At 39.3% G+C, this 12749-nt stretch overlaps 1 protein-coding gene across 22 annotated transcripts in view; it reads right to left on the bottom strand.

Annotated features, from left to right (window-relative positions):
• plekha6 (pleckstrin homology domain containing A6) overlaps positions 1-12749 on the bottom strand; it is a 312036-nt gene that overhangs the window by 127337 nt on the left and 171950 nt on the right. For all 22 annotated transcript variants that reach the window (XM_018091023.2, XM_012955768.3, XM_012955648.3 and 19 more), the window contains 1 exon segment: positions 4157-4237. In XM_018091023.2, coding sequence (XP_017946512.1) covers positions 4157-4237 — 81 coding nt within the window.

The following is a 12749-nucleotide window of genomic DNA, read 5'->3' as shown; positions in this document are numbered from 1 at the left end:
AGGGAGAGTATGGCACACACAGGCAGGGTAGGACAGAGTATGGCACACACAGGCAGCATATGGCAGGGAGAGTATGGCACACACAGGCAGGGTAGGGCAGAGTATGGCACACACAGGCAGGGCAGGCAGAGTATGGCACACACAGGCAGCATATGGCAGGGAGAGTATGGCACACACAGGCAGGGTAGGGCAGAGTATGGCACACACAGGCAGCATATGGCAGGGAGAGTATAGCACACACAGGCAGGGTAGGGCAGAGTATGGCACACACAGGCAGCATATGGCAGGGAGAGTATGGCACACACAGGCAGGGTAGGGCAGAGTATGGCACACACAGGCAACATATGTCAGGCAGAGTATGGCACACACAGGCAGCATATGGCAGACACAGGCATCATAGGGCAGACAGAGTATGGCACACACAGGCAGCATATGGCAGACACAGGCATCATAGGGCAGGCAGAGTATGGCACACACAGGTAACGTAGGGCAGGCAGAGTGCTGCTTGTGTGTGCCATATACTCTTTCTACCCTATGCTGCCTGTGGGAGGTGAACATGGCAGGGGTTTGTTCTGGGAGTTTGTTAGCAGTTGGAAATAGCCATTAAATGGTCCCTAAGGTGTGTAATTATATGCTGGGGGTTGCTGTGCTATCCACAGGGGAGGAGGAGTCATATGGATTTTAGAGTGTGTCTTAATATGACATAATATAATTTTTTCACATATGAATGATGGTTGATATCCCTGCAGTGAGGACCAAGCCTTTGGGTTTATGCTGCACTACCACCATTGTGATAAAATAGGTGTGGTTTGAAGTGGGTGTGGTTTAAAAGGGGGGAGTGGTCAAAACTGGCTTCCATTAGCGGCCCTCCACCATGTATGCGCGAGAAATTCCGGCCCTCGGCACCGTGCTAATATATTTTATACATCCAGGAAGGGGCAGGGGGGAAGGGGCACTTAAAACACAACTGAACTGATAATAAACTGATTGACAATTTTATCTATACTCCTACTTCTAATGATTTCCCAAGAATCCGATAGTCATGTTTAAAGTTTAAGCTAACATTACAGCTGAATTACAACAGTTTTTCAAATGTTTTAAAGCTTCAGTCTTTAACTATTGACTATCCATTCCCTTCACGTATACAAGTATTTCTAGTCCTGCAAATTTTTTTTACTTAATTAGTTATCAGTGAGAGTCAGGCTAGGTTCACAGTGGGCATTGTGTTCCCTGTAACAGAGGAACACGACGCGGTGGAGCTGCCGCACCTTAAAGGAAAAAGAAAGGTAAAGTCACTTGGGGGTGCCAAAATGTTAGGCACCCCCAAGTGACTTTAACCGCCTACCTTTTACCCCGGGCTGGTGCCGCTGTCAGGAGAAAACAGCACCAGCCCGGGGTAGCTGCCGGCGCTTCCTCCTTCCGGCTTCGCTGCGCGCGCATGCGCAGTAGAGTGAAAAGCCGAACTTAAACATTTAAGTCGGCTTTTTCGCTCTACTGTGCATGCCCGGCCACCGGCAGTTTAGGAAGTGGAAGGCAGAAGGAGGAAGTGCTGCGCTCCAGGTGCCCCGGGCTGGTGCTATTTTCTCCTAACAGGGGCACCAGCCCGGGGTACAAGGTAAGCGGTTAAAGTCACTTGGGGGTGCTTAACATTTTGGCACCCCCAAGTGACTTTGCCTTTCCTTCCCCTTTAACTGTGCGTTACGTCCCATTTAGTGAAGCATACAGTCAATGAAAAGCTTCATGGTCACTCAACGTGTTCGTTTATACACTGCGTGCATTGGGCTTTATTCTTATAGCAGAGAAGTAATTAATTATGAATGTTTGTGAATTGGGACATTTAAACTTGCTTTATTTTTTTTTTTTTTATTCCCATTTAAATTTAGTAGGAGTCAAAGTCGGCTCATTGTTTGCCGACTCCGACTCCAGGTACCCAAATTTGCCTCCGTCTCCTCGACTCCGACTCCACAGCCCTGTATACACTCACATACATAAACAATGTATAGCCGTGGATATAATGCATGTTCAAGAAATCATCCAAGCCCCTCTTAAAGGCATCAACAGAATCTGCCATCACAACATCGATTGGAAGGACATTCCACAACATCACAGTGAAAAACCACCTGCGCTGCTTCAAATGAAAGTTCCATTCCTCTAATCTAAAGGGTTGGCCTCTGGTTCACTAATCGTTTTTATGGGAGAAAAGAACATTCCCTATATGTCTATAATCCCCTCTAATGTACTTATACAAAGAAATCACGTCCCCTCGCAAGCATCTTTTTTCCATAGAAAACAACCCTAACCTTGACAGTCTAACCTCATAGTTTAAATCTTCCATCTCCTTTACCAGTTTAGTTGCACATCTCTGCACACTCTCCAGCTTATTAATATCCTTCTTAAAGGAGAAGGAAAGGCAAAGTTACTTGGGGGTTAGGCACCCCCAAGTGACTTTAATCGCTTACCTCGAACCCCGGGCTGGTGCCCCTGTACGGAGAAAACAGCACCAGCCCGGGGTACCTGGAGTGCAGCACTTCCTCCTTCCTTTTCCGAAAATGTCAGCAGTCGGTGCATGCGCAGTAGAGTGAAAAGCCGACTTTTCTGTTAAAGTTCGGATTTTCACTCTACTGCGCATGCTTGCGCAGGGAACCAGGAAGCGATCGCTGCTACCCCGGGCTGGTGCTGTTCTCTCCGAGCAGGGGCACCAGCCCGAGGTTAAAGGTAGGCGATTAAAGTCACTTGGGGGTGCCAAGTGACTTTGCCTTTCTTTCTCCTTTGAGGACTGGAGCCCAAAACTGCACTGCATACTCAAGGTGAGGCCTTACCAGAGACCTATAAAAAGGCAAAATTATGTTTTCATCCCTTGAGTTAATGCCCTTTTAATGAAATACAGCAGCTTTAGTTGCTCTGCACTGATAATAGTTGTTTGTTTGCTTCAGGAACACTAGTTTATATAAATAAGATGGTCTATAACAGATAAGCCCTGTAGAATACAATGTTGTTTCTGTTTGTAACCAGTGCCTTTTTTCCCCTTGAATGGCTGCCCCCATGGCTACACTGCATCTTTGTTTATATAAACTATAGTAGTGTTTCTGAGGCAAACACACCAGTTTTACCAGTGCAGGGCAACAGTACATTATATTGCAATTACTTTTATATATTTTCATTTATTTTGATACTGTTTCTTTAATATCTTTGAATCTTTAAAAAACTATTATGAATGTAAATTGCAATTTAACATTAACTTATTTTAAAGGGTTACTTATACTTTAATTAGTTAAAACCACATATTTATTCAATTGTCTCATCTTACTTCTACAAATAATCAGGCTGTAAACATGCATTCTGTATCATTTGTATCACCTACACTGTTTTTTATGATTATTAATTCAAGCCTATTTTATAGATACCCATATTTGTCAATAATTCAATTCAAATTAAATTATAAAATGCCAACTGTCAGTTACAAACATAAAGCCACCTTATACAAAATATAGGCACAACGTAAATGCAGCATAAATTGTCTAAAATTCCTATAAAGTCACTTAATGTAACACATCACATCAAAAACTAATAAATCTAAACATAAAACAAAATAATCATAACGTTTCTCTCTTAGCGAAGAGGATAGCTACATCCACTAATCTATTTCTACAGATTTAGGATTCCTAATTTGACTCAAACATTCCTTCATTTTTTACTTCAAGGACATTTTTACTTTTAGGGGTAGGGTCTATTGCTTTTAAAACACTGGTGGGAGTGTGGATCTTTATTGCATATGAATCAGTACAGAGGGGGCTGTATTACAGGATCTGTATAAATTTTAACATTATGATTATATAACACTGTAAAATTAGGTACAAAAGTGTGAGTTTTTTTTCTTGTACAATTTAGTGTTATAGTTACAAATTCAATTTTTTTCCTGTTTTGTGAGCGATCATTCAGAACATCATAAAATGGTGGAATCTGTGATGGATCAAGTAAAAATATGTAAAAACATCATTATGTATTAATATGTATCTTTGATTCCCTGAACAGTAGTAGGATATGCTTATAATCATATAAATTATCCATTATTTAAGTCTTTTCAGAATATATAGTTCTCCTTTAGTCAATGTTTTACTTTGACTGTTTTCATATTTTGTGTTACTGTCACACTTACCTTTTCTGCTCTAAGTTGCTGTACCAGGCGGTCCTGTTCTCTCACTGCCTTGTGCTGCTCGCATAGCTGACCAAGGAGCTTCTGGAAGAAGATAAGTCATGTGACTATGACTTACAGAGATCATTATATGTAACAGCCAAAAAAAGAGTGCAAAAGTAAGCTATGGGACTATTAAAATATAAAGTGCGCAGTGCTTGTCAATGTGTACTGTCTCCACTGGTCACATACCTACTAATCGTAGTGGAATAGTGAAGCCTTCTGTCTTCACCTCATTAGAGCTCTAATGAGCTGAAGACAGGAGGCTTCAAGATTCCAAAGTAAATCCCTGCTGAAAGCATTACATTAAAAGAGAGAAATCACAGAACAGTGTAATAAAAATTCATGTAACAGTGCAACTACAGCTCTACACATTTCACATGATCACCGGCACGCTTCCTCAGGATAAAATTGATTGTCGCTCCCCCCAAGTTAACCACCTCTAAAGTTTGTACATGCCTAAAGGCAAACGAGCGTATGCAGGATGTGCATTATGCAATGTTAATAAATCATGCTGGCTGCCTCGCACAGCCTTATACTTTTATCCATTATTTTAGGCTGATGCCACACGAGGCGTAGGGCTGAAATTTTCGGTAAGCGGAAAAGCGCTTGCCGAAAATTCAGCCCTACGCCCGCTACTTGTGCCTGCACCCGAATAAATGGGATACGCTCGGGTGCAGGCACATGTAGCCAATATACGCATGAAAACGCGAGACTTTGCATTCTCGCTCGTTTTCATGCGTATATCGGCTACATGTGCCTGCACCCGAGCGTATCCCATTCATTCCAGTGCAGGCACAAGTAGCAGGCGTAGGGCTGAATTTTCGGCAAGCATTTTTCCGCTTGCCGAAAATTTCAGCCCTACGCCTCGTGTGGCATTAGCCTTAGGGGCACATTTACTAAGCCACGAACGGGCCGAATGCGTCCGATTGCGTTTTTTTCGTAATGATCGCTATTTTGCGATTTTTTCGGAAAAATGTCGCGACTTTTTCGTTACTAATACGATTTGTGCGAAAAAACGCGAGTTTTTTGCAGCCATTCCGAAAGTTGCGCAAAATCTGGCGATTTTTCGTAGCATTAAAACTTGCGCAAAAAGTTGCGCTTTTTCGTAGCGTTAAAACTTGCGCGAAACGTCACACCTTTTAAGTTTTAACGCTACGAAAAAGGCGCAACTTTTCGCGCAAGTTTTAACGCTATGAAAAAATCGTGCGATTTTGCGCAACTTTCGGAATGGCTACGAAAAACTCGCGTTTTTTCGCGCAAATCGTATTGGTAACGAAAAAGTCGTAAAGACGCCGAAAAAAATCGCAAAAAATACGAAAAAGTCGCAAAATGTTCGTTTTCAAATCGGAATTTTTCCAATTCGGTTCAGATTCGTGTCTTAGTAAATGTGCCCCTTAGTGTGCTTGACTGACATTATGGATATGCTGATTTGTATGCGCACAAACCTCAATGACCGCTTCTGCCCTTAATTTGGGGAAGCAGGGTACCTGTTGGTAATTAGTAACGGTGAATAACGGTGATCATGCAAAAAATGTAGAGCTTAAGTTTGATTGCTACATGCAATTAGATTAATTTGGTTCTTGCAAGTAGTTTGCATACAGCAGGGAATTATTTCTTATAAATAAAATTGTATTTGCCAATTTCTCTCTTTTATGATTCGCATTAAACAATAATGTATGATGGGATCTACTTGGTCTGGTTTAAGTGTGACTGGTGGAGGCAGTACACACTGAATAGGACTGTTCACTTAAGTTCTGAATTAGTCACACAGGATGTCCAAAATTAATTGAAGATTGGTAATAAAGCCCAAGAGCCACAAAGTATTCAAAATGGAGCCTGAAGAAGTATGTTGATAAAGATCCCCAAATGTAACAATTTTCAGGATTCCCCTTTTTGGGTATACACTCACAAGATTTCTTACCTAATATTGATGCATATAATAGTGTCAGTCCTTCACCTTAAGTATCCCTCCAGTCACAGACAAGTGATAAACAAAAAATATAAAGCAAAAATATATCATAGTGCTGCTTTAACAAATAATAAAATCACTGTAAAGCAACCAATTTTCTACTCAGAAGAATAGCCATATCGTAAAGCAAATAGTACATAAAGTGAAAAAATTCAGTTAGTGCTGCTCACTCCCTGTTATATGCTGACCCATGTACATTTGCTGTGACACATCACAATTCCAATCGTCACTGTATGTTCAGCATTGCAAGTACCATGATTCACAGCATTCAATTTTATCCAGTGTCTTATAAGTCATAAAAATAGTAAACAAATAATTTTATGTTGTACTAATATGTTTGGGGACTATGCATACATACCTGCAAGTGTATAATATTAGTATCATTTAATTGTATGAATGTACATAGTGCACAAGATATCTGTATTTAAACAGTGAGTCAGTCAGATGTTAATTAAGTTTCTTAAGTTGGGAATGCTTTGAAGTGCCTTTTTGTGTTGGTTACCTTGGTATTTATTATAGGGGGGTGATCAACACCAAGATATCCCAGGAAGCCAACTGGAGGGTCTTTTGCATTTCAAAGTTAAATTGTGTGTACAGTTGTTTATGGTAAGACGGCTCCTTATGGGAACTACCCGACTGACTAACACAAAAAGATTCTGATACCTGATTATCTTATCAGAACACATCCCTACTTTGGTCAGTGAGAGCCCTAAGAGTATAACTTGTGAAGCTCTTATACACACATAGTTTTTAGGTTGGACAGATTGATAGAAACATAGACAGATAGACACACAAAGATATATGAGTTAGGTTAGGGAGAAGTCCTGAAGGCTAATCCCTATAGAACAGATCCTGTGGGCATATTTAAAGGAACTCTGTATCATTTGCTGTCTCTGGGCTGGATAATCGAAATAAATTTGCTTCATCTCTGGAAAAGAACCGTGGTTGTTTCCTTTTACCTGGCTGTGGTAAATATTGGAATATAAAGTATATTTGTAATAATATACTACATCTATACGATACACAACATTTTGGTGCCATGGCTCGGATTGATTTAATATATCGCAACATATGTGATTTTAGTCATTAAAATGCAAATTTTATGCATATTTATTCAAAAACTATCAACTCAATAATATAAAATCTCACATATTAATAATTAATTAAATAAGTAAAGTAAAGTAAAATAAGAAAAATAATGAACTAGAATCACTTCATATTATTCAACTATGTATATTAAATTAAAACAAAGCTAGATCCAGATCTATGTTGAGACCACTTGGAATCAAAGAATTCAACCTGTATATCCAATACGTTTCCCTGTCTATCATCACCCTTATAGTTGTGGCTTATATGTTCTAATACCACAAATTTCAATTTCTGTGGATCATGTTGGTGGATTTCCTTATATTATTTTGGGACACTATGATTGGTGAAACGTTTGTAAATATTGTTTATATGTTTCAGGATTCAAGTACCAACAGATCTCTTGGAACATTCTATATACAGGAAAGTTTACAACTAAGTAAGTTTTATCAGAAAAGTCTATCCAAATAAAGCCATAAACACTCACAGAAAAGCCAAACTAAGTCCTCTATCAAAAGAAAAACAGGATTTCTTTTCTTCTTTTGTGTACACATGTTCTTCGGTATCACGTTCCCTTCTCTGAGTCTGCACAGCCTACTCCTCTCTCCCCTCTTTGCTGCAATCTGAGCTACCAGCAGCCTGAGCGTTAATGGAAGTTACTGAGACCAAGCTAAAATGGCAGCTGATATCTTAAACAAACAGATGAAACTTCTAGGGCTATTAACTCAGGTATGGTAAAGCTTTCTACAGAATAAATATAGCATTCTAGCTTGCACTATTGCTGCTAATCTATTGGCAATAAAATGCCTTTCCTTCTTCCTTTAATGCATGCACATCATATATTAAAGATTATTTTGATTCTCTTTACAAGTTACTGGTATGTCTTATAACAGAGGATGTTTGGGCTAAACAGGAACTTTTGTTGGTCACAATAAACATAACTAGCTTATATACTAACATTCCTCATGCAGCAGGCAAGGAAGCAGTATATAATCTGCTCATAAGGTAATATGAAGGGGAATCTCTTGTACCCTTTGTACCCTTCTGTGTTTTATTTTGAATCATAATTGTTTCAGTTTTGAGGGTAAGTTTTTTATCACCAACTTCAAGGGACCGCTATGGGGAGCAATGCTGCTCTCTCATATGGAAATTAATTTATGGCTGATTATGAAAATAAATATATGTATAACTCACCCTATTGGTTCAAAATGATTGCCTATTATCGCTACATAGACGATTTATTTCTCCTTTGGCAGGGGACAGAATCTGAACTGACATGAACTGACATTAACTTTTGTTAATTATCTGAAAAAGATCCCTTCTACCATTAGTTTTTTGGTATCTTGGAGCAAAACTTCTATAGCCATTTTGGATATCTTAGCAAACCGAAATACATTATTACATGCCACTAGTTTTCACCCTCATTCATTAATCCTTGCCTTACCCATATCTCAGTTGACTAGGGTTACCCATATTGAGTCATAACCTTGTGAGCTTTCAACCTCTCTTCAGCCTATGGCTGACAGATTTAAGGAGAGGGGATACTCCCACAAAATTATTGATGAAGCCTGCACTAAGATAAATAGTGGGGCCACACAGAAAGGATCTAGTTTGGAAAGACAGGTGTTTCTAACAAGATATACAGTACAACAGCCAGTAGGTTTATTAAACATGTTATTCTAAAACACTGGCTGATCCAATTCTTGGTCCCTCCTATAGCGAGTCCCCCATGCTGGCATATAAGAGAGGCAAAAACATGAAAGATTTACTGGTTAAAGTGGACAATAAATTGAATTAAAACCAGTCAACTATTGTTGCTTTAAATGTTCAGTCTGCAACAGCATGATTGTGGGAGACTCATTTGAATATCCACATTCTTCTAAGAGGTTTTTGTATTTTGTTGATTACTTGCCAATTTACATATGTGGTGTATGTAATTGTATGCGTGTGCGACTTAGAATTGTATGCGTGTGCGACTTAGAAATTAAAGGATAGATTTCTAAAACACAGGAGTGTGATTAAAGCAGGTAAAGAATCAACGCCACTTGTAAAACACTGTAAAGAACATCAAGACAATGTATCCTCTTTAACCCTTTAAGTGCCATAGATCTACGGTCCGTGGATAAAAGGACTGAAGTGCCACAGATTATAGATTCTACGGTCTGCAGTATTTCCAGGGAGCAGGGGAATGGCTGTGCTCCTTTGCCCCTTGGGCACAATTGCTCTGGGGTCCCCATGGGATCCCTCCTGCCTCTAGGATGATCTGCCTGCCTGTCTGCCAACCCCAGGTAAATCTAAAAAAAAAACCACACTCTTATAACATAAATACACACACCATTCATTTCTGCGTGTGGGTTGGGGGGTTTCACACATTCACAGCACTCACACACAACATTTATTTTGCCAACTATACACACACACTAATGCAACTTGTTTTTTTGTTTTTTTGCCTGAAAAAATGTTTTATTGTCATTGCGGATATTGCATTCGCTAACTACACTACGCAATACCTTTTTCTGTGCTTTTATAACATTTTTTATGATCTTAGTGTATTTGTAGTCATTTTATTGTATTTCTTAAAGGGGACCTGTCACCCTAAGAAATAATTACACATTGTTTTCTATTGTGTTTATCAAGCAAAATAAACTTCAATTACACTATGTAAATTATTTTAAACTTATTTCCTTCAGCACTGGAATTCACAATGACAGAAAACAGGCAGGCTCCATTTTGTGGACACTGTTATTAAGGCAAGCTGTGCATCCTGCTAAAATCTTGTTACTGTGCCAGTATGGGGGGACCTGACACCCATATCCATGCACTGGTTACACAATTAGATGGTGAGGAGGGAGGGGAAATGTGAGGAGGGCAGTGACATCTAAGAAGTTCTGAATTGAAAGTGAAAGTAACTGTCTGCCCCATCCCTATGCCTAAGGCATAGAGGCGGGTCAGGCAATATATGATCGACAGCTGGGAATTTTAAATGCTTATTATCTAATGGGTATAGATGTGTTAATAAAAAAATAACTTTGGGTGACATGTTTAATTTGAAAAGGGCTTTTATTATACAGCTTTTTATGTCTGGGTGACAGGTCCCCTTTATGTTCTGATTTGGTGTTGTTTCCTTGATTTTGTTTGTAAAACTTATAAGCCCAAGCCAAATTACTTGGAACTGTGATTCCGATTGCAAAGCACACTAGGCGAAACGATTTGGGAGCCTTTCTACACCACATAGTTTGGTAAATCTATGAATATTTGGCATCAAACTGTTCAGTAGACCACTGACATTCATATTTAGAATGTTTTATGTTGACACATCACAAAATGTGGGGTACATAATGGGGCAAAATGCAAGCTTTGTGGCAATTTTAAGAAATTTCACAAAAACCATTATGTTTAGCATAGTTTTGTAGTTTGCAGTAGAAAGATGTATTTACCCATTTTTGTTTCATCAGAATGTGTACTTTCGGAAAATATATGGCTTTCTAGGGTCTCTGTAATTTTTGGGGGTCTTATGGCACATAATACACATACCGTGTGCTAAAATTACACTATTTCCATATAGGTGCCTCTATATATGCCACATAGTTTGGTAAATTTATGCATATTTGGCATCAAACTGTTCGGTAGATATGACGTTCATATTTAGAATGTTTTATGTTGATACATTACAAAATGTGGGGTACATAATGGGGCAAAATGCAAGCTTTGTGACAATTTTCAGAAATTACATAAAAATTGCTACATTTATCTTAGCTTTGTAGCTTGGTAGTTTTCAGTAGAAAGATGTACTTATCCATTTTTGTTTTTCGTCATGTGTACTTTCGAAAAAAATATATGGTTTTCCAGGGTCTCCGTACTGTTAGGGGGTCTTATGGTACATAATACACATACTGGGAGCAGGGTTCAGAGCGTCAGACGTAAAAATTCATATGCACTCTTTTCATTTTGGTATCTCTAAACACCACAGAGTTTGGTAAATCTATGCTTATTGTTTTCTTGGTACTTAATGTTATGTGAGAGATAAGGTGCTTGATAGTGGAAGATTAGAGGCGATTTTCAGGTATTTCATCAAAACCGCCAATTTTGGGAAAGCACTGCGTCTCCGTAGTTTGGTATAGAAAGATATGGGTGCCCACTTTTGTTTCTTCCTAATTTATACTTTCTAAAAATATATGGTTTTAGGGGTTAATGTATTTGTGTTTTTACCCCCAAAAAATGCAGTAAATGTGTTGAAAGTTCAGTAGCTGAAGTGATCTCCGGGGCAATTTGTATGCAACTTCCTTTTGGGGTCTCTAAATGCCAGATTAGAGATCCTATGCACAATGGGCATCAAACTGTTCAGTGGACCCTTGGCTTTCATATTTATGATATGATGTGAATAAAGCAGGTAAAGAATCAACACCACTTGAACATCAAGACAATGTATCCACTTTAAAAATAATGGGTATAGTTCCCCTCAGGTGGGGGGATTGATAGGAACACACTCTTACTTAGAAAAAAAGCAGAGTGGATCTTTCGTTTGAACACCATCATGCCCAATGGTTTTAATGACTTGTTGAATATATCATGTTTCTGGATACTATGTAATTGTTTTTTGATAATTTTTATCTTCAGGTCCTGGACCTGTTGCTCTATACTGTATATGATGTAAGGCTATATTGAATTTCCTCTACTTATCAGTGATTTGTTTTATTTTTTTTTAAAAACCCAACATACTGTTCTTCAACTTCAGCTTATTCTTCTTCATCTTCTTATTCTTAGCACCCCCCATTTCCTAAACGCTACTCCTCCTACAGTTTTAGGGGATCAACACCCAAACTCTCCACACTTGTTCGCCCTTTAGCGATGACCCAAAGTGGAAGGGACCAACAACAGTCAATCAAATTTCACCACTTAACTTGTACGGGGAAATTGAAACTTCTGCCAATCTTACAGCTTTGAGGCTACACTCCCCAAACTTGAATCACATAGTCATGGGGTCAGCCTGAATGAAAATACGATGATTGTTGGACACCCAAAAGTGGGCGGAGCTGTGAACAGCCAATCAGATTTTACCTATTGACTTGCCAGGAATTCAACCTGCTGCCATTCTCACGGTAATAATGCCGGGATCCCCAAACTGGTAACTGCCGTTGAAGGTTAGAAAAAGTGGGTAGAGCCATCAACAGCCAATCAGATGTAACCTATTGATTTTCAATGGGGAAATTCAATCTGCTCAAACAAATAGCAGTGGCACTCAAGAGCTTCAAACGGGACTAGCCCTTAAAAATATTTATTGCGGAAAAAACATGCAACGTTTCGAGGCAAACTGCCCCTTTATCAAGCATTCATGCTTGATAAAGGGGCAGTTTGCCTCGAAACGTTGCATGTTTTTTCCGCAATAAATATTTTTAAGGGCTAGTCCCGTTTCAAGCTCTTGAGTGCCACTGCTATTTGTTTGTGTAGAATCTGTGGAGGGGGTGCCGATCCCCCTAGGCATTGTGCACCGAGCGATAA

This window comes from Xenopus tropicalis, chromosome 2, assembly GCF_000004195.4.
Source record: "Xenopus tropicalis strain Nigerian chromosome 2, UCB_Xtro_10.0, whole genome shotgun sequence".
In the NCBI taxonomy this organism is placed as follows: domain Eukaryota; kingdom Metazoa; phylum Chordata; class Amphibia; order Anura; family Pipidae; genus Xenopus; species Xenopus tropicalis.
Note: the sequence above shows the minus strand (reverse complement) of the source record. Positions and strands in the feature narration are given on the sequence as shown.